At 35.1% G+C, this 23,627-nt stretch overlaps 1 protein-coding gene across 4 annotated transcripts in view; it reads right to left on the reverse strand.

Moving 5' to 3' along the window:
* HYCC2 (hyccin PI4KA lipid kinase complex subunit 2) overlaps positions 1-23,627 on the reverse strand; it is a 76,995-nt gene that overhangs the window by 31,138 nt on the left and 22,230 nt on the right. For 3 of the 4 annotated variants that reach the window (XM_069068757.1, XM_069068754.1, XM_069068755.1), the window contains exons 3-6: positions 19,827-19,929; positions 12,441-12,519; positions 11,523-11,624; positions 4,840-5,019 (exon numbers count right to left, since the gene is read on the reverse strand). In XM_069068757.1, coding sequence (XP_068924858.1) covers positions 4,840-5,019; positions 11,523-11,624; positions 12,441-12,491 — 333 coding nt within the window. In that variant the 5' untranslated portion in view covers positions 12,492-12,519; positions 19,827-19,929. Of the gene's footprint in view, positions 1-4,839; positions 5,020-10,679; positions 10,735-11,522; positions 11,625-12,440; positions 12,520-19,826; positions 19,930-23,627 lie in introns of all 4 variants that reach the window. The other variant, XM_069068756.1, reaches the window with a different exon arrangement.

Consider the following 23,627-nt stretch of genomic DNA (forward strand, 5'->3'; position numbering starts at 1 on the left):
CTGCTTCTATGGGCTCTTTGGGATGCAAGTATTTTTACTGGGTGGCAAGTAGTCCAGTTTGGTTGATGGGAAAAGTGAGGAGAATTTTATTTAGATACAATAGAACTTTGCATTATAGGCAAAAGCGTTTGAACAGAAAAGGCAATAAAAGGACACTGAAATGTTCTGAGTAGAGAGAAGTATCATAATCATCTATGTATAAGTAGCAAAGGTGTGACTGAAATGGAGCAAGATCTATTAGGAAGCCATTGTAATTATGTGGGACTACAATGGGGCAAGCAGATTCCAGAGATACTAAGTACAACTGATGAGAAGGGAAAGAAAATAGATTTAAAGATAAAACCAAAGGGTTTTTATAACATGGTAGAATGGTGAGTGGTGACACCATAGGAAAAACCTGGTTAGTCAGAAGAGAGGGCAGTTTTGGAGGAGTAAAGTAATTAGCCTGGTCTTAGGTATATTAAATCTGAGGCACCAGTGGGACCTTCTGCTAGATAGGCTCTACAGTTAGTCCAGGTTTAAAGAGAGACCAGATTTTAATATAGACTTGAGAGTCATGTACATAGATGATAGCCAAATAAGTGAGAATATTATATTCATTGAAAAACCTATTTCTATTGATATCTTTTGTTTTCATATCACCTAGTTTGTCCCTTGTATCTCTCTGAACAACTTCCAGAGAGCCATCCCTTATAACAAAGAATTTTTTTTTTTTAAAGAGGGAGAAGGGGCAGCCAGGTGGTGCAGTGAGTAAGAGCACCGGCCCCAAAGTCGGGATGACCTGGAATGGAATCTGGGCTCAGATACTTAGCACCACACCCAGAAATAACTGGCCATGTAACCTGGAGCAAGTTACTTAACCCCAATTGCTTTAAAAAAAAAGAGGGGGGGGGGGAATCAGCAAAATCCCCATGTATTTTTGGGAGATATATCTTCCTATCTTCACTTTAAGGCTAAGCTTGTTCTTTATAACTTTATAATTTAGTCTCATGTTTTGTTCTTTATATTTACATTGCTGCAGTCAATATTTTCCTGGCTCTGTGTAGTTAGTTCACTTTCATATCAGTTTGTTTAAATCTTTCCATGTAACTTGGTACTCATCGTTTCTTATAGCATAGTAAAATTCCATTACTTTGAAGTACTACAATTTGTTTAGTCATTCATCAACAGATGGGAATATACTTTGCTTCTAGTTCTTTGCTACCACAAACTTGTGTTGCCATAAGAATTTTTGGTTCATATGGTTAGATAATGATATCTTTGTGGTATATCCCTAGCAGTGGAATCACTGAGTTAAGGGGTATGAACATTCCAATCATTTATTTGCATAATTACAAATGCTTTCTAGAATGGCTCTAGAGGTTTATAGTTCCACCAATGACAAATTCTCATGCTTATCTTTCCACAATACCTCCAATATTGATTATTCCATTCATTTTCTTAAAAAAAATAATTTTTCCCAATTTGCTGGTAAAGTGAAACTTCAAGTTGTAGTATCAGGTCTGCATTTCTCTTATCATTGATTTGGAGTATTATTTCATGTCTTTGACAGTTTGCAATTCTTTGTCTGAAAACTATTTGTTTATAACTTGGCCACTTCTTATTAAGGGATGGCTCTTCATTTTATATGTTAATTTTCTATATATTCTGGATACCAAAGTCTTACTGGAGATATCTAACACAGTAATTTTTTATCCCAGCTGACTGCTTCCCGTCTTACAGCAAAGGCATTAATTCCCTTTGTGCAAAAACTTTTTAATTTCATGTAATCAAAAGTATGTATTTTAAAGGAACTCATAATGAAAAATGCTATCTACCTCCAGATAGAGAGCTGATGAGTTCAGAGAGCAGACTAGCATATTTTTTTCTCCTTCTTTCTTTTCTTATTCCTCCCCACCCCAAAATATGGTTAATGCAGAAATACGCTTTGTATGATAATGGGTATTGTATTTATTGCCTTCTTAATAGCTTAGAGAGGGAATACAGGGAGTGAATTTAGAACTGAAACTAAAATAAAAATGAATACATTTTTTAAAAAGTATGTATTTTATCTTTTATGAATATCTCTATCCTGTGTTTGGTTAAAAATTCATTCCCTACCAAGAGCTGTGAAAAAATATACTGATTCTCTTAAAATATTTTTATGGTGTGACATTTAATATACTGGTCACATTCACCTTATATTTATTACAGCATACAATATGAGATGTTGGTCCAATTTCTGCCAATTTGCTTTCTAGTTTTTCTAGCCATTCATATCAAATTGGGAGTTTTTTCCTGAGTAAATTTATGTTTTGAAGACTGCTGTTTTTTAGTACTATTCCCTCTTCATTCATATGCCTTTCCCTATTATAGACATTTTATTAGTTCAAATAAATTACTATTTTATCTAGCTCTACAAAGTATCCCATTGGTAGTTTGAATGGTATAGTATTAAATCTGCAAATTAATTCTAATATATTGGCATTTTTATTATATTGGCATTGCATAGCACTTAATTCAAACTACTTAAATTCTTTATTTTTTAAAGAGAATTTTATATCTGACTATAAATATTAAATTCTAATTCTAAATCTAGATAAAAGGTGCTTATATGTAAAAAGATGACATTTCTGGAAGCAACTTGGCAGAACCAAAATAAAAGACTTTGGTGGAAATCTGGGGATTTAGATATCATGGGGGAAAACACAACTACAGTATACTAAACAGTGATTCCAGACTAGGTAAAAATATTAAAGTTATAACAGTTAATAATAGCACAAAGTATTTGTGTTAAGCTATACATTAACATAATGAACTGTCCGTAAGTAAAAAAACAAACCAAATAACCCTAGGCTCTACATTTTTGTGAAAGTAAAACATTAAAATTTCACTTAAAAAAAAAAAACTAAACTAAAAAAAATAAATTAAAAATTCCCAATTAAACACCAAACTGGAAATCTTGAAAATCAAACGAGAGACTAATAAAATTGAAAGTAAGAATACCAAAGATTCATGATGAAAAATGCTATCTACCTCCAGAGAAAGAACTGATGGAGTCTAAATGCAGGTCAAAGCATACTATTTTTCACTTCCTTTATTTTTTTGTGGGATTTTTTTTGATCTGTGTTTTTTTTCCCAAAATGACTAATATGGAAATTGCTTTGCATGATTGCACATATATAATAACCTCTATCAAAATGCTTGCTGTCTCACAGAGGGGGTTAGAGAGGGAGAGAATTTGGAACTCCAAAAAATTTTTTTCAGCATTTATTTTTAGTTTTCAACATTCATTTCCACAAGATTTTTTGAGTTCCAAATTTTCTCCCCATCTCTCCCCTACTCCCCACCCCAAGATGGCAAACATACTGATTACCCCTTCCCCCAGTCTGTTCTCTGTTATATCTCCCCCTATTCTTCCCCTTACCCCTTTTCCCCTTACTTTCTTGTAGGGGAAGATGGATTTCTATACCCCATTGCCTGTATATCTTATTTCCCAGTTGCATGTAACATCAATTTTTAAACATTTGTTTTTAAAACTTTGTGGAAATAAAAAATGTAAATGTTAAAACCTGTTTTTACATGTAATTGTGGAAAAAATAAAATATTCAAAAAAATTTTAAAGTTAAGATGACAATTATATTAAATATTGAGTACATACTCAGCTTAAAATAACTCAATGAAAATATCTATAATGTTGGTATTTTTTCCTAAGTATATTTTTCTTTTTTTTGTCTTTATTAATTTGTTTATTTACTTTTAGTTTACAAGTTCCACAATCCCCTCAGTTTGAAATTTTCTCCCCCTCCCTTTTCTCTCCCCCGCCCCCCATGACAGCATGCAATCAAGTATAGGATCTGCAAATACTTTCACATTAGACATTAGTCAGGTTATAAAGAAGGACTGTAATGGATGGAATGAAAAATGGGAAAGAGGAAACGAAACTAAACAAGAAAAAGAAATAGAGCAGGTATTTTGCTTCAATCTGCATTCAAACTCTGTTCTTTCTAGTTCTTTCTCTGGATGTAGACATCTCTCTCCATCATGAGTCTTTCGGAGTTGTCTTATAACCCTGCATTGCTGAGGAGAGTCCAGTCTATCAAAGCTGGTCATCACACACACATTGTGTCTATAATCACGTACAAATTTCTCCTGGTTCTGCTCTTCTCACTCAGCATCAGTTCGTATAAGCCTCTCCATCTGAAATCCATCTGCTCCTCATTTCTTATACCACAATAGTATTCCATTACATTCATATATCATAACTTGTTTAGCCATTCCCCAATTGATAGGCATCCCCTTAATTTCTAATTCTTTGCCACCACAAAAAGAATAGCTATAAATATTTTTGTACATATGGGTCTTCCACCCACTTCTATGATCTCTTTGGGGTATATAACCCTAGAACTGGTATTGTTGGGTCAAAGGGTATGAAATTATTTATAGCCCTTTGGGCATAGTTCCAAGTTGCTCTCCAGAATGGTTGGATCAGTTCACAACTCCACCAACAATACATTAGTATTCCGATTTGTCCACATCCTCTCCAGCATTTGTCATTTTCCTGTTTTGTCATCTTAGCCAATCTGACAGGTGAGATGTGGTACCTTCGAGTTGTTTTGATTTGTATTTCTCTAATCAATAGTGATTTTGTGCATTTTTTCATATGCTTATAGATATCTTTAATTTCTTCCTCTGAAAACTACCTATTCATATCCTTTGACTATATATCAATTGGGGACCCTAAGTATATTTTTATCATTTTATCATGGATCTAAAATTATTCCATTATTTTCAGAGGATTTATTTGTTTCAAATTCACTTAAAGATATAAAACAACTTCTCAAAGTTCCTATTACTTACCAAATTATAGATCCCTAGTAGCAGTGCTTCTATGCAACCATTACTCTGTCTGTCTCGGTTAACAGTAAGTCGTAAATAAACCCATATCAATTCTGGTAAAAACTGTAGAGTGAATCTCTTGAGCCGAACTTCAGAACTACGATATAGCTCAAAAAGTTGGTGACAGACAGGCTCTAGGAGCTAGAGGAAAAATAAAACAGGATAATTACAATCACCTTTTGGGGTTATGACCACATAGAAGGAAATGAAACAATTATCCATAAAGAAACAGAAAAAAAACTCATTATCTAGATTGTTGTGTAATTTTAATTCATTTCAATCACATTTCAACGATCAACCAAATTAGCACTCCTGATTCCCATATAAGAAAAGAGACTGAATCAGACTAATACAAGAAGGACCAGGTAACAATTGATACAAAAATTTTGTTAAAAATTTTATTTTGAAATAAAAAATTTTCATCATATTCCTATTTTCTTTGCCTTATGGCTAAAAAAAATTATAGCACATTAATTATAGCAACTTGGTCCTTTGAAGTAATCTAAAATTGGAGTCTTTCTAGTGCTAACCTCTTCAATAAAAGAGGTCCCCCAAGAATAGGGTTATAATACTGGCATACCTTTCAATTACACTTTAGTAAGGGTTATGAAGGAAGCAAATAGCAACTGACCTTTACAAATACAGTACAATAATACTTCTTCATGGTTTCCTTTCCCTTATTTTCCTCTTATCCTAACTTGCAAAAAAGCCCAAGTTATTTAACAAAAAAAACTTAAAGAAATAACTGGGGGGGTGGCTAGGTGGCGCAGTGAGTAAAGCGCTGGCCCTGGAGTCAGAAGGACCCGAGTTCAGTTCCGGCCTCAGACACTTAACACTCACACACAAAAAAAATAGCCATGTAACCTTGGGCAAGTTACTTAACCCCAACTGCCCTCCAAAAGGAAAACAAAAAAAAGGAAATTAAAATTTTAAGTGTCTTTGCTTTTTACCTCACATTTCAAGTAAGTTAATAATGAAAGTTATAGGTCACTCCATCCTTGAGAAGAAAAAGTTGCTCATACAAAGAATTAGATGGATATGTTTAAAAGAATTAAAGGAAATATATGGCTGTGATTTATGTTTCAAAAATTATCTTTATCAAAAATTTATCAAATACTTTTTTAAATGACAGAAATGCAGAAATACTGTTTTTACGTTTCTTGTGAATTCTAGGTTCCCCACATAGTTTTACTTATTCTGAGGGAAACTCAAGGCTTAGAAATGGAAAATGTTATCAGTAAAACATATTTTGCTGTATTTTTCCAGAAAACATATTATAGATTGTGCCATTCTAGCAATAAATTTGAAATGCAAACCCAACAGCTATCTGGACATGATATAATCAATTTTTTTTTTACTAAGATTTAAACACCAAAACTTTAAAAATTAAAAGTCTATGGCTTATATGCCCCATAATCCTATTGAGATTACATGATTCTAACTACATCTAAGAGTCTGCTTGAATATAACTATACCCATCCTCTCCCCATCTTTGTCCAAGGAGATGAAGCATCCCTACCTCCTTGTCAAGATTAACATTCCACACTTGTGCCTTGGATCCTATTTTTACCTGTTTCAACTGGAAGCTGATTCCAGTGATGCATTCCCTTTCTCTTATCTTCAAACTGACCCTTCTATTGGATCCTTTCCTAACTGCCTATAAAAATGCTCTGATCTCCTATATACTTAAAAACAAAATTAAAAAAATAAAGCACTAGCCTTAATTCAAGTTATTATAGCTATTATTACTCTATATCTGTCTTCTCTTTCACTAGTAAACTTCTAGAAAGTGGTTCACACTTGTTGTCTCTTTCCTATTCATTCCCCACCCCCTTGCAATTCAGTTTTACCATAATGATCTCTCAGAAGAGAGATCTAAATCTAATGACCTTTTCTCAATCTTCTACCCCCCCTCTCCCCAATTAATGATGTTAGTGTTTTGTTTTGTTTTCATAAATAAGTTTCTTGAAAGCAGGAACTGCCATCTTATATCTGTGAAGTCTTAGTGACTAGCACAGTGCTGTGCACCCAGCACATCCTAACAAGTGGCTTATTAAATTAAACTAAATTGAAGACATGCTCTTTATGGTTTTGCCTTTTATCAATCTCTAGAATAGGAACCACAATTTTAAATCAAATTTTCTAAAACCAGAAATCTACAATAATTCCACACTTCTACAACTACAACAGTTCCACACTTCAGATTAACAAAATCTAACAGTGTAATTGTAATGTAAAGGAAAGATAAGATGCATAAAATGTTAATCTCTGGTTGGACTCAAGCGTTACTAGGAAGTAAATGATTTTATTATCTGGAAATAAGTTGAGAAGGATAATACATTAGCAGGCATTTTGTTGTTTCAAAAATTAGGACAATTTAGTTATAAAAATAAAAAACTTAAAAACAAAGTAATGTTAAGGAAAAGGAAAGTGATATAATAGGCTTTTTCATTACAAAGCACATGGTACGTAAATTCTCATTTCTTCTAATAATTTGAAATTCTCTAAGATTTTTCAAGTACTTAGACCTCATCAATATACTAGTAGTTTTAGCTCTGAGCTTAGCTCTGAAAATATTATTGGTCAGAATTCTAAGAGACCTTAGAAATCATCTAGTATAACCCTTTCATTTTACAGATTAAGAAATGAAGGCTCAGACAGGTCAAGTAATTGCCCAAGGGTCACAAAGGCAAGTGACAGAACCAGGATTTGCAATGTTACTTCTGCAAATATATTTTGTGAAAACAAACATAAATATTAAATATTAACTTTCTGCTCATAAAGGATAAAGTCGGAACATTCACAAGAATATGATGCAAATTCTGAAAACAATTAAAGGAGAAATATTGCTGTTATTAGTCTTTACTATTGAAACATTTCCAAAGAATCTATCTTCACAAAGCTTTACTGGAAATAGAAAAATCAGTAGTCAGTCAATAAATATTTATTAAGTGCTTACTAGGTGCCAGGCACTGTGGCAACTGCTAGACACACAAAGAATGGCAAAATCATTGTCTCTGCCCTCAAGTAGTTTACATTCTAACAGGCGAGATAACATGCAAACAACTATGTAAATACATGACACATGCAGTATAAACAGAAGGTAATGTCAGAGGAGAGGACCTAGGAGTGGAGGAAACCAATAAAGATCTGTTGTAGACAGTGATATCTGATCTGAATCTTGAAGGAAACTAGGAGAGGGAAATGAGGAAGGAGGGCATTCTGGGCATGGGGACAACCACTGAAAAAACAGAGTTTGGAGGTAGAACTACGAAGACAGATAAAGGAGATGCAGTTAAGAGCAATATTATGAAAACTGAGAGAGGAAAGAAAATCCAAGAGAAGGTGATGTTAAAAAAAAAAACCCAGTGTCAAAGGCTGCAGAGAGGTCAAGAGGGAGAAGAAATAAGAAGAGGTTATTAGATTTGGGAATTAAGAGATCACTGATAAATATGGACAAACAAGTTTCAGCTGATTGAGGTCAAGAAGCTAAACTAAAGTACTTAGAGTGAGAGGTGAGGAAGTAGAGCCTGATTTTAGGTGACTTTTTCAGGTAGTTTAGCCTCTCAAAGTGAGGGCATCATGATATAGGAAGAGAGCTAGCAGACTGAAGTCTAGGCAAAATAATGGGGATAACAGAGGGATTATCTGCTAAAAAAAGACAGGACAGAATGAGTCAAGGATTCATGAAGAGCAGTTTGCTTTGTAAAAAATTTTATTTAAAAGGTCTAGCATTTCCCTTTATGCTTCATTCAAAACAGCTGAATAAATATCTGTAAGACCAGATTTTACTTAACAATGGGAAAGAAATATAGGGACTTCCCCTAAAGTAACAGGCTTTTTTTTTTAGGGATAGTGGGGTGAGAGACAGTAAGGGGAAGCTTGAGACCCAGTATCATTGTAACAACAAAATAAAAAAAAATTTAAAAATGATTCTGAATCTAAATTATTTAAATGAATGTGCCTTCCCAAAGATATTTTGCAACCCCAAAAGATTTTCTTAAAATTATCCTTAGGACTGACAGAGGCAGCCTGTGTAGCATATGGAAAGAGCTAGTCTGGGAACCAGGGCTCAAGACCCACCCATTTCAGACATATACAGTTTATGTAACTGAGCAAGTCACTTAATTTCTCAGTGCTCTAAGCCAGTAATGTCAAACTCAAATCAGCATGCTGAATTAGACAACTACAAAAATTACATTATATGTTTCACTGTATTTCTATTTATTTTATTTAATCATTTTCCAAATACATTTTAATATGGTTTAGCTGCAGTAGGGAAGGGGAAGGGTTTGACCCCTTCACTCTGGACAATTTTCAAAGACTAAATTGCAGATATGGTATTGATCTACATTGATGAAAGAAGTTTCTCACCAAGAGGTTTCTATGCAAATGAAATCACAGGTAGAAGTCTCTTTTCCTTTGGGAATTTTCAAGGCTTAAGTTTTGTTCTGAGTCTAAATCCAGCTTCAGACACTAAAACAAGGTGTGTGATCCTGGGCAAATCACACTCTCTCTTCCACAGTTCCCTATTTGCAAAGTGGGGATAATAACAGCAGCTATATCCCAGGGTTGTTGTGAGTATAAAATAAGATAACATTTATAAAAAATATTTTGCATGTGTTTTAAAGTGCTATAAAATGCTACTGTTGTTATTGGTATTGGTGTTGTTAGCATGTAACAAAGAAAATAAACTGGTCTAGCATTTTTCCCTTACATTATTCCCATCAAATTTCCTTTCTACCATCTGAAAGGTAAGAAACTTTAAACACTGGGGTGGCTAGGTGGTGCAGTGAATAGAGCACTGGCCCTGGAGTCAGGAGGACCTGAATTCAAATTCAGCCTCAGACACTTAACACAAAGTTAGCCCTGTGACCTTAGGCAAGTCACTTAAACCCAACTGCCCCTCCAAAAAGCAAAAAAAAAAAAAAAAGAAAGAAAGAAATTTTAACACTGAAAACGTTCAGAGTATTTAATTTTTCATAAGTAAGCACAAGAAAAATATTTTTAATAGTAAAAATTACCTATATTCCAACTATAATACTCTGTCCTATACCACCAAAAGATTCTCATCACTAGAAAGAACTCTTGGTTATAAAACTATACTATCAGAGACATCCTTGTTTGTGAAATTCACAATCATTAGCTCCTTCTACAGGGAAGAAACATAAAAATGGAGAAATAACATTTCTACTGAAAATTGATGAAAGCAAGTATGTTTTATGTAAATGATTAGCTTTTTAAAGCTATCTTTAAACAATTTAAATCCTAATGCAAACATTTAGAGGCTGATTTTTCATCCAATCAATTCATCCAGTGAATCCACCACATACATGGCATAATTGTAATTTTGAGGAAATTACAAGTGACATAGAATAGCATGGCTGCCCATAAAGAGTGTATATATACTCTAAAGAGAGGGCAAGACATAAATTAATTTTTAACAAGCAAACTTTAAACATTAAAACAGCACAAAACAACAAGGGGTGAGGGAAATGGAACCTCTGAGTCTGGGAATCTGAAAACTGTGACTTAAGCAAGTATATGTGCTCTACTAAGTGTACTTGGGTAAATTCATAAACACTAGAAATATACTGCAAAGAAAAAAAGGGGCCATTAAGTATAAACATAATTGCTGCTACTACTTACAAGAAGCACAAGACCAATTCTAAGCCATACCAAGATTAGGTGATGGGGGTTGGGAGAGAGGGAATGAGGTTGAAGGCAGCAACAGGTCAGTAAGCAAATTTTTAGTTATAAGAAGCACTTTTAAGTCAAGCTGCTTGTTAGGAGAAGATTACCTGAACTTCTTCAAACTCACTCCAGTAAACAGCAGAGGCATCGAGGAGGCTGTATCTGGGAAGATAAGAAGCTACTTTCCTGTGTGTTCCTTTCATTTTCATTTTAAAGCACACAAGAAACCAGTGGTGATCAAAGTTTTCCCCACAACTTGTGTCACATTATATAAGTTAACATCTGATATGAAAGTGATATGTGTATATTTCCAAGAGATTATAGTGGAATTATAGAAATCTTTGTCCTTCACTTCCTTTAAACCCTAAAATGCTAAGTAACTGGAAAATTTTACTCCAATTTTATAGACCTGAATGATTAAGATTGAAATGTTTCCTCTTTTTATTTTAATATTAAATTTACCATTAAGTTGCTGCAGTCATTGTTATAAGGAAACCACTAATTTAATTTTACTGATTAATTTGAATAAACTTTAGTTATGTGTCATTATAAGTTAATGAATATTAAAAAATGTTTAAATTTTAATGAATATGTTGATCTAGATATTGTTAACACTTCACTTCCAGAAAATCAAACACTTTCAGAACTTAAATCGAAATGGCCTACGGTGAAAATGGTCACTGAAATAAAAAGATTAGAAGACAAAATTAACTAGCCTTTTCTCTGATTTTAAGTGCATACCAGAAACTTTTGTTTACTTGCGCAGGGAGAAAAAAGCAAAAGGAATTATGAGAATTGGAAATAATAGAAAGAAAGTTTTTCATTCTCCAAAGTAAAAATAGTACTAATAATAAAAAAGAAAGTAAAACCTTCAATATTTAAATATTTCTGCATATATTAACACATGCACTGTCATATATCAAAATTATATTTCTTATGAATTCCCCTACCTCATTATTTGAGTCTTGAATGACTTTATAGAGAGCTGGTACCAGTGTTTTTTTTCTGTGCAGAGTTGCTGCATAATTGGTGATCTGAGTTTCAGGTAATGCCTAAGATCCCAAAAGAAAAAAGAAAAATTAATTAAGATTTGGGAAGCCAAAAGTTTCTACACATTTAGCTACTGCAGGAAAGATTATGAAGGATTTGTCTTTCAAAAATGAAAAGTAACATTAAATAAATTAACTTTGGAGGGTGAATGAAACATTTCAAACGAAGTATCTGAAAATGTGTGATATAAACAGTATACGCAACTAAAAAACTGGAACTCACAAATCGCATATGAATGTACAGTCATGAGAAACTATAAACTGATCCAGATTCAAAGAAAATTAATAAGTGATTTTTAATTCTTTAGTTTTAATCTTTATACTATTTAGTGCCAATAATTCACAACTGTTTTCATTAAATACTTTTTTTTTTTTTAAAGCAATCAGGGTTGCTCAAGGTTACACGGCCAGTTATTTCTGGGTGTGGTGCCGAGTATCTGAGCCTGGGATTTGATCCAGGTCATCCCAACACTGGAGCCAGTGCTCTCTGAGCCACCTGGCCGCCCCTAAGCAATTGGGGTTAAGTAACTTGCTCAAGGTTACACGGCCAGGAGTTTCTGAGTGGGTGCTAAGTGTCTGAGCCCAGGATGCGACCTGACACCGGAGCCGGTGCTCTTACTTGCTGTGCTACCTGGCCACCCCTCATTAAATACTTTTGAAACTGTAAACTTTCTTGTAAAATTACCTATATAAAACACAAGCATGTTTACTATTAGTCTGCCCTTTTAAAATTATTTTTAAGTTGTATACTTGAATTGCTTTTAGTCTGAATATCAGTGACATAGTAATAGCTCTATCTAATCCCTTAACCCAATTTACCTTGAATTCTGATAGCCATTCTTCTACTACACCACGTTCAGATCCCAACATTTTCTTATACCTTTGATTCTTCTTTTATCTGTGGAAAAGAAAAGTCTTAAAATTTAAATATGATACATAATTTCCACAGGCTACCAGATCCAAACAATTTAAACCTTAAATTCAAAAGAATAAAATTAATCCAGTACATATGGTAATATATATAGTTTGCTTTTTTTTCATTTTTCAAATGCTTTATTAACTTCTGATTTACATCATTCATTTCTGCCAGATTTTGAGTTACAAATTTCTCCCCATTTTTCCCCTACCCACCGCCCCAAAATAGCAGTCCCACAGGATATCCCCTCCTCCAATATGCTTTCTCCCTTATCTTCTCCCATACCTCCTTCAACTTGTACACCAGGGCATGGTGGCTCTCTATGCCCCAGTGCCTGCATATCTTCTTTCCCAATTACATGTAAAATACTATTAATAATAGTATACATATATATATATATATATTTTAACATTTGATTTTAAAACTTTGAATTCAAGATTCATTCCCTTCCTCCCTTGTCACCCACCCTTACTGGGAAGATAAGCAGTTCAGTATAGGTTGTACATGTGTAGCTAATGCAAAACATTAACACAGAAGATATATTGTAAACGACTATATTTCTCTCCCTCCTATCCCACCTCCCACTTGTTCTATTCTCTAATTTGATCCAGTACCTTTTCAAAAGTGGGTGCTTCCTACTTACCTCCTCCTCAGCCTGCCCTTCCTTCCATCATCCTCCCTCTCATTCCCTTCCCCCCTACTCTCCTGTAGAGTGAGACACCCTATTTAGTGTGTATTTCATTCCCTCCCCAAGCCAAATTCAATGAGAATAAGGTTGACCCATTCCCTTTTGCCTTCTTGTTCTTCCCCTCCACTGTAACCATTTTCACTTGCATCTTCTATATGAGATAGTTTACCCCATTCTGTCTCTCCCCATCTCCTCTCAATATATTCCCCTCTCACCTCTTAATTTCACCTTTTAAGTATTATGCCTTCCTATTAAATTGGTACTGTGCCCTCTATCTATATAAACCTATAAACATATATACACACATTCACATGTGTATTCATACACCCGTATACCCTCCCACATAAACATATATATATATATATATATATATATATTTCTATTCCCTTCAATTATTTTTGTACTGAGAAAAGTTTCATCAGTTACAATTACTGGTTTTCCATGTAGGAATGTTAATAGTTCAACTTTGATAAGTTTCTTTTGATTTCTTTTGCCTGTTTACCTTCTCATGTTTCTCTTGCTTCTTGTATCTGAATGTCAAATTTTTTATTCAACTCTGGCTTTTTCATCAAGAATGCTTGAAAGTCCTCTACACCACTGAATGACCATATTTTCCCCTGAAACACAACACTCAGTTTTGCTGGATAGGTGATTCTTGGTTTTAATCCCAGCTCCTTTGCCCTCCATAATATAATATTCCAAGCCCTTTGATGCTTCAATGTAGAAGCTGTCAGATCCTGAGTGATCCTGATTGTGTTTCCACACTATTCAAATTGTTTCTTCCTGGCTGCTTGTAATATTCTCTCCTTGATCTGGAAATTGCAGAACCTGGCTATAATATTCCTAGGAGATTTATTTTGGGGACCTTTTTCAGGAGGTGATCAGTGGATTCTTTCAACCTCTATTTTGCCCTCTGCTTCTAAAATATCAGGGCAGTTTTCCCTAAGAATTTCTTGGAGGATGATTTCTAGGTTCTTTCTTTGATCGTGGCTTTCAGGTAGTCCAATAATTTTTAAATCATCTCTCCTGGCTCTATTTTCCAGGTCAGTGTTTTTTCCCGTGAGATATTTCACATTGCCTTCTATCCTTTCATTTGTTTGGATCTGTTTAACAGCATCTTGATTTCTCATAAAGTCATTAGCTTCCATTTGCTCCAATCTCATTCTGAAGCAATGATTCTCCTCAGTGAGCTTTTGAGATTCTTTTTCCATCTGGCAAATTCGGCTTTTTAAGGCATTCTTCTCCTCATTGCCTTTTTGAGCCTCTTTTGCCATTTGAGTTACTCTATTTTTTTAAGGTGTTATTTTCCTCAGTCAGGCTGTTGACTCTCATTTCGTAATTTTCTTACATCATTCTCATTTCTCTTCCCAATTTTTCCTCCACTTCTCTTATCTGCTTCTTAAGGTCCTCTATGGCCTGTAACCAGCTCGTATTTTCCTTTGAAGCTTTTGGTGCAGGAGTTCTGACTTCACTGTCTTCCTTCTGTTCCATGCTTTGATTCTTTTTATCCCTAAAATAGGAGTCTAATGTTGGATTACTCTTTTTGCTTTGCTTCCTTTACCTGGTCATGTTGCCACTCAATTACTTGACTTTTGGGCTTTTTGACACAGTAGGACTCTGCTACTAGACAGGGGAGCATCATACCAAACACTGGGGTTTTCTCAGCTGCCAGAGGTATTAGTTGGGTGCCCTCTTTGAAGCCTCCACATGCTCTGGCAAGCCAGTCATATACCCCAGGACCTCCACCCTAGACCACAATCCAGATCCAAGGTTAAAGCGAGAGCGACTACCCCTCAGACTGGTTGCTTGGTCCCCCTACACTCTGCAGGCCAAGAGCCAAAGCCGCCACGTGACATTGGCTCCACCACAGCCCTCAGCGGCTTCTCGCCCTGGGGGCAAAAGCTGATGTTCTCCCAATTACTGGGTCCCAAAGTCCACACTGCACTGACCTCTCACTTTGTCCTTAGCATCTATGTGTTGATAATTCTGGACCACCACAGCTACTGGTGATCTGGAGTCCCTCCAGCCAGAAGCTGATCAGGCCCGCTCTGGGGCTAAAACCTTATTATGGAGCTGGGCTCAGCTTCCAGAGCGCTGTGCTGGCCGATTCCTGCCAGCCTGCCAGGCTGTCCTTAGCAGGAGGTTAGCTTCTCTGTGTCATTTTCTGGGTTCTGTAGCTCCAAAACTTGTTCAGAGTCCCCCTTTGTCATGCATTGGAGGTGGTGAGAGCCGGAACCAAGCGGAGGTCCTATTTCTACTCTGCCATCTTGACTCTGCCTCCTTGAAAGTTTGCTTTTACAGCAAAGTTCAATAAATACTGCTTTCATAAATAAGCTATACAATTTAATGGTGCTTTCATGTCAAATTAAGGAAAGTTTTCAGATTATTCTTTATCACTATATGTTAAAATATCAGAGAAAGCTCATTGTAACAAGCTAAAAACAGCACCATTACCTAAATCACATGCATAATCCATGGCCTATGCACTTACAAATATAGTATGAAGAAAAACCAACTGGAGCAAATTAAATATCATGGAACAAAACATATGACAAAGTAGGATTTATAATTCTAAATAGGTTACAAAAATTATACAATTTTTTTTTGCACTCAGAGAAATAATCTGGTTCAGTCAACGAAAATGTAAGTCATTTCAAAATGGATTCTTGGTTTAAAACTGTCTTAATTTTCTCTTAAACTGAACGACATTCTTCTGTGATTAATTCATAATACAAATAATGAAGTAAATATCCTATACTTCAATTATAAATCAATGAGACTTTAACAACATGCTAATATAGAGTGTCCAAAAATCTTTGGGCATTCTTAAATATTAATACATTCAGAAGTAAAAATGCTACAGACTTACAAAAATTACTTGAAAGTTTATTTAAATTTCTTTTACAACAACTTAGCTTGTTGAATTCTGAATAATCAATTTTTAATTTTACCAAGACAATAAACCATCATTATGCATTACATGAAAAAAGTTTGTGGATACTTTCTTAGACAGGTAGATTGGTAAGTGAGGTCTTCTTCCTTGGTCACCTAATTTATTTCCAGTAGACTTCTTGTGAGGTCACAACAAAATTGTCAAATATATATCAAAGTTTCATTCTATGGATGACTCCAAGACTAGGATTACAAATGCATCCTTTCAGTCACTGAGCTGCTACTTGTGGTTTGTTTTTTCTAAATAAAGTTAGAAAATTGACTAGAGTGATGTGAAGTGAGGTTGAGTTTTAGTAAGAAACCTGTCAATATTGAAATTTTTAAAATAATTTTCTAAGTTTTAAGTTGTAGAATTCATACTTTTGAAATTATTAAAGCCAAAAGTGCACTTTTGGGACATCCTGTGTAAACACCAGAGTGATGCATGGAATATCATATTCCAAGGCCTTCGATCCCTCAGTGTAGAAGCTGCCAGATCCTGTGTTATCCTGATTGTGTTTCCACAATATTCAAACTGTTTCTTCTTGGCTGCTTGTAACATTTTCTCCTTGATCTGGGAACTCCAGAACCTGGCTATAATATTGCTAGGAGTTTTCTTTTTAGGACCTTTTTCAAGAGGTGATCAGTGGATTCTTTCAACCTCTATTTTTTCCTCTGGTTCTAAAACATGTTCTTCCAATGGGATATTTCACATTACCTTCTATTCTTTCATTTGTTTGGATCTGTTTAATAGTATCTTGATTTCTGATAAATCACTAGCTTTCATTTACTCCAATCTAATTCTGAAGGAATGATTCTCCTCAGTGAGCTTTTGAGAGTCTTTTTCCATCTGGCAAATTCGGCTTTTTAAGGCATTCTTCTCCTCATTGCCTTTTTGAGCCTCTTTTGCCATTTGAGTTAGTCTATTTTTTAAGGAGTTATTTTCTTCAGTCAGGTTGTTGACCTTCTTTTCATGATTTTCTTGCATCATTCTCATTTCTCTTCTCAATTTTTCCTCCACTTCTCTTATTTGGTTTTCAAAATCCTTCTTAAGCTCCTCTATGGCCTGTAATCAGTTCATATTTTTCTTGGAAGCTTTTGGTGCAGCAGTTCTGACTTCATCGTCTTCCTCCTGTTCCATGTTTTGATCCTTTTTGTCCCCAAAATAGGAGTGTAAAGTCAGATTGCTATGCTTGCTTTGCTTCCTTTACTTTCTCATGTTGCCACTCAATTACCTGACTTTTGAGCTTTTTGCCACAGTAGAAGTCTGCTTCCACAGAGGAGGGCTTTGTCCCAAATTGCTGGGGTTTTCTCAGCTGCCAGAGCTATTAGTTGGGTGCCCTCTCTGAAGCCTCCACACGCTCTTGCTCACTGGTCACATACCCCAGGACCTCTACCCTAGACAGCAATCCAGATCCAAGCAGGTTAAAGCAAGAGCAATTACCCCTCAGACTGGCTAATTGGTCCCCCTACAATCTGCAGGCCAGGAGCTCTGAAGCAGCCATGCCCCAGCAGCCACTGCACCTCAGCCACTTCCCCAGGGGCAGAGGTCGGACCACATTCCCGGACACCACGTTCCCAAAATTCACATTGACCTCTCATTTTGTCTTTGGCATTTATGCGTTGAGAATTCTGAAAACTGCCACAGCTGCTGGTAATCTACTCTCCTTAAGTCCCTCCAGCCTCAGCTGGTTGTGGCCGCCCTGGGTTAAAACCACGGGCTCACACGGGGCTGGGCTCTTCTCCCAGCATGCTGCAATGGTCTCTTCCTGCCAGCCTGCCTGGCTGCCTTCAGCGGGAAATCTGTTTCTCTGTCACTTTGTGAGGTCTGTAGCCCTGAAATTTGTTTAGAGTCATTTTTAATAGGTATTTGAGATGGTTATTGGGGGAGCACTCCCAAGTTTTCCTGCTTCTATGCTGCCATCTTGGCTCTGCCCCCAGGTATGGTCTTTTGACTGAGTCCCAGTTTTACAGTACAAATCCTTTTATTAAGGGGATTTGTTCTGTGAAGTTTGGATTCAGTCAAAGGGCAGCACTTGAGGGCCTTTAGGGTCACATGTGGCCTCGAGGCCATAAGTTCCCGACCCCTTGGCTCCATGGAGGTGTGTAATAGACCTGGAAAGGTTGACTGAGGGTAGGGTGTGAAGAGCCTTGAATGCAAAACAGAGGAATTTACAGTTGGTCCTAGATTAATTTAAGTTTATTGAGTTTAGGAGTGACACAATCTTAAATGAGCATAAATGAGATTTCATAGGAAGACATAAGAAATCTCATTAATTAATTAAATTAATCTCATTAATATGGAAAATAGTCCCCAATAGCTAATGAAAGCTTTTATTCCATATGAAATTGTCATGGCTAAAATTTATGCTAATCAAATAAAATATTGTTGAAAATTTCATTCATTTTTTTTCTTGAAAATATGCATAGTTAATGAGATTTCCTACATGTTCAGAGTTTAGGGACACCCTGTAAATAAGAGTTACAAATATATGCATAACCCTGGATCTAATGGTCTGTCACTGGTACTATCCTGCTAAAGTTGTTATTGACAGGGGGAAAAAAGACATGTATAAAATATTACTAAGTAGCACTACTTAAAATAGAAATAAACAAAACATCTAATATGGGACAAATCAAGATATATAATGTAATGGCTTACTGTATCATAAGAAACAACGATTATGAATAGTTCAAGGGAGTATCAGATGACTCACATCAACTAACACAGAATGAAGTAGAAAACAAAGAATATAAACATTAACTATAACTATGTAGTTTATAATAGAAACAAATTAATGGTATACACACAGTAACAGAAAATTTTTAAGAGTCAAGAAAACAAGGATGATGCCTATACTTATAGGTAATATATATCTTTTAAGATGAGATTAGTGATCAGTAAATAAATAAAGTTAAAGACACACTCATTTAAGATCACTTGGCTTTTCTGTTTGTTTTTACCTTATATGCCTATTTTTCATCATTTCTTTTTTATGTCCTTGTTTAATATTTCAGTATCTATACTTGTCAACAGAAGTCAAAATAAAATTTTTACTTAAAAGATATAATAATGACATACAAGCACTCAAATCTTTTGCTGTAATGATTTGCAAAAGCACCAGAAATAGCTCAAAATATCACCAGAAATAAAAAGTCAACTATCAGTATGTTCTTTAGTCAGTATAAATTCAGTAACTTTGATATCTATGATAGTATCTTAAAAGGAAAGTTTAGGTAAAAGCAAATTTTATAAAATGCAACTACTAAAAGGGATATTATTTTAATCATGTTGAAAAGTCATGACTAAGACTGCTATTGTAGGACAGCTGGGTGTCGCAGTGAGTAAAGTGAAAGCCCCGGAGTCATGAGGACCTGAGTTCAGGTCCGACCTCAGACACAACACCCACACAAAAAAACTAGCCATGTAATCTTGGGCAAGTTACTTAACCCCAACTGCCCTACAAAAGGCAAAAAAAAAAAAAAAAAAAAAGGATTGCTATTGTTTAGATTAAGATGCTATTTTTTTGAGGAAGCTCAAATAAAATTTTTTATTTAATAATAACTACTTTTCGGATTAAAAAATCCTAGTACTAGACTGGCATGGTAATCTATATAAACATGTTTTAAATGTACATTTTTATTTAAAGTTAATTTTATATAACTTTACCTGTTGTTTAAGAAGTCAGATTTCTAAAGGAGGTGGTGGTAAAAGAGAGCAGCAGACTTCAAGTGTGGAATACATTTGTTGAACTTTGAAATAGTCTCTCAGTCTGTGGGAAAAAAATTTAAAAAACATGAAAAGTTAAAAAACATTCTTAGTGAAGTTATAATAAGGAGAAAGGGATGAAAAAAAAAGCTTTGAAAAGGCAGAAAGCAATCTAATTTCACTTTTGTTAATTAACAATGAAGAAATAAGTCTTTAAGAAAGAGAACATAATGCACCCGAGCAACTAAACCAGTAGTTAGGAGACAGGTTTTTTAGTTCCAAATCTGATTAGCTAAGCTATGTAACTTTGGGCAAATTACTTACATATCTCTGAGACCTTAGTTTGTTTTTCTACAAATTTAGGTTCCTTCTAATTCAAACTTTATTATTCTACTTTTAGGGAAAATGCTATGTGCATTTTAAAAAGACTCAAGAAAATAATGATGATACCTACTACTTAAAGGCAATATAGGTCTTTTAAGATGAGACTGTACAGAATCAGTAAATAAAACTAAAGACACTCATTTAAGATCTCTTGGTTTTCTGATTTATTTTACCTTATGTGCCTATTTTTCATTATTTCTTTTTTATGTCCTTGTTTAATATTTGAGTTTCTATACTTGTCAACAGAAGTCAAAATAAAATTTATACTTAAAAGACATAATAATGACAATATAATGACCAACAATGTGAATACACAGTATAATTACTATGACTGAAATAAAGGATTGTAAAGTTCAGAAAATTTCAGAAATTAGTTGTCATCGAACAGAAAAAGTTATCACTTTTCAGTGTATAGCTAGGTACTGATTTATGCAAATAATGAATCTGGCAAAGTGCTCATATTACTTGAATTTGCACTGCAGATTTCATTAGGGCTAGACCCAATTATCACCTTTTACACAATTACAACTTTGAACAGGGTAAATTTAAATACACACAACAACTTATGGGATTCATTATTTGCAATAATTGTGACAGCTAAAATATATATATAAAAACCAAGACTTAAATTTGTAGAACAAAAATAAATTTAAAATGTAAACTAGCAGTCCAATTTTGATATGTGTTTAAAGTTTAGGTAAACTTTAATAGATCAAAAACAGATGTAATCATTTTCTTAGAAATGTGTCCCAATTTCATGAGTTGTTATGTAACATCTGATTTTTTAGTCAAAATTCTATTGCAGATTCTTAACTTAATTTTTGGATCTTCCAAGTAATCTGTACACAGCATATTAATGCAATACTAAAGTTTTTTTTTTTTACAATATATGTAGCTCTTATGTTTAATACAGGTTTATTAATCAGTATGTTTTGAACATTTATATAAACAAATTAACATTTAGCAAATGTTGTACCTGACCCTGAGAGAAAAGATTTACATAAATCAAAAGGTCCTTGTTATTGTACTACTTTTCTTTTGAGAGGAGAAAGTAGGGCAATTGGGGTTAAGTGACTTGCCCAAAGTCACATGGCACAAGTGGTAAGTGTCTGAGGATGGATTTGAACTCAGGTCTTCCTGACTCCAAGGACAGTGCTCTATTCACTGCGCCACCAAGCCTCCCGTTATTGCACTTCTGTAAAGGATATGACACCTAAATTCTTACAGTAAAGGTTTAAGTGTATGGGGAAAATAAGCAAAATGCAATGTGAGTTTAGGGAATGCAAGGATGTGTAAGTCAGTCATTAATGAGCAGGAAGAAAGGAAAAAGCTAGTTCTGGAAGAGGTGCACTGGATTTCAATTGATCAATAAACATTTATTAAGTACCTACTAAGTGCCAGACAGTGCTAGAAGACAGGGATACAAAAAAAAAAAAAGGCGAAAGATAGTCTCTGTCTTCAAGGAACTCACAATCTAATGAGATAATAATATGCGAATAAATATATACACAGCAAGCTATATATAGGATAAATAGAAAGTAATTAACAGAAGGAAGGCACTAGAATTGAGGGGTTGAGGAAAGCTTCCTGTAGAAGATGGGATTTTAGCTGGAACTTAAAGGAAAGCACAATAGACAGTAGTCAGAACAGAGAAGGAAGAGCATTCTAGGGATGGGAGGGCGCAGAATTTGGGCTTTAGAGAGAAGGTGAGTTTTCAAAAGGCATTAAAGACTGCAACAAAGGAGTTCAAAGCACAAGTTTACTTCATGACCAAAGGCATGGAAGAATGGGAGTAAAAGATGCTGTGAGCAGTTCAGTTTAGCTACAATATAGCATATGTGAAGAAGAACAGTATAAAGTAAGGCTAGAGTCAGAATATAAAGGGTCTTGACTCTTGAATGTTTTAATTATGGAGTCTATAAAGAAACTAGAATCAGAACGTTCAAATTTTATTTTCACTTTTCTTAACCTTCCTAACCTAATGGCTTTCAACTATCACTCAAATGAAACTTGCTCTTTACAAAGTTACCAAAGATTTCCTGTTATTTGTCACTGTTCTCAAAGAGACCCATGACATCAGGGAGGTGATGCTATGACATGCAAGTGAACTGGATTTACATGAGGGAGGGCTGTGTAAAGTCACAAGCCTCACTTTCTCCTCCAGAGTCATCCAGATCCAGTGGTGAGATGCAGATCAGGACAAAAGGACATGGCCCTGGATGGAGTAGGTGATCCTGGCCTTTTTAAGCTAAGGTCTTTATTTATTTTTTTTAAAGCAATTGGGGTTAAGTAACTTGCTCAAGGTTAACGGCCAGTTATTTCTGGGTATGGTGCTAAGTATCTGAGCCTGGATTCGATCCCAGGTCATCCCAACTCTGGAGCCGGTGCTCTTACTCACTGTACTACCTGGCCGCCCCATAAGCTAAGGTCTTTAACAGGTCTCAGTTTGACTAAGGCAACACCTATTGAGTGATTAAAGGTTAGGTAAAAAATGAGGCAGAGAACGAATGACCAAGTGAGGCTTGACCTTTCCTAATTTCAAATTGAAGAGCCTCTTTTCTCAATCCTCATTTTCCTTGACTTCAATGCTTTATTTTGACACTTTGGATCACTCTCTCCTAATGGACACTTCTGTCTTAGATTGGGCCACTATGCTTTTCCTCTTACTTGCTCAACCACTTTTTCTCCGTTTCCTTTGCTGATTCATCATACATGCCAATAATAGTATGTGTGTATCTCAAGGTTCTGGCCTTGAATGATTTCTCTTCTATCTAAACTATCTCACTCAGTTGCAATGGGTTCAATTACCATCCCTACAAAGATGAATCTCAGATCTGTATATATCTAGTCAGTCCTACCTAGTCTGCACATAAATGCTTGTTGGATATTTCAAACTATATTCTATAGGCAGTTCAAAGTCAACATGTCCAAAGCAGAACTAATTTTCTCCCTTGCCTTGCCTTTAAATCTACCTCTCCCAAAATTTCCTTATTACAATAAAAGTCATATACCACCATCCTTCCAATTACCCAAGTTATCAACTTTTCACTCTGCCTCAACCTACATATCAAATCAGATGCCTAAGATAGTCTTTTCTATCTTTGCCTCTTACCTAGATTTCTACAGTGGCTTCCCATTTAGCCTCTGCTCAACATTTAAAGCTATTCATAACCAGACTTCTTTTTACCTTCCCAGTCTTCTTACACTTTGTTCTGTTGTTTGCATTGTACTATCCACAGGGGTCTATTCACTGTTCCATATTCATCTCCCATAACTGTCTTTGTACTCTGGAAGCATTCCTCATTTCCACCTCTTAGAATTCCTGGTTTCCATGAAGACTCAGATCACCACACACACACACACACATTCCTACTTGTC

This window comes from Petaurus breviceps, unplaced genomic scaffold (genome assembly GCF_028583685.1).
Source record: "Petaurus breviceps papuanus isolate PSGF00001 unplaced genomic scaffold, PetGlider_PUasm1.0 90769, whole genome shotgun sequence".
Classification (NCBI taxonomy): domain Eukaryota; kingdom Metazoa; phylum Chordata; class Mammalia; order Diprotodontia; family Petauridae; genus Petaurus; species Petaurus breviceps.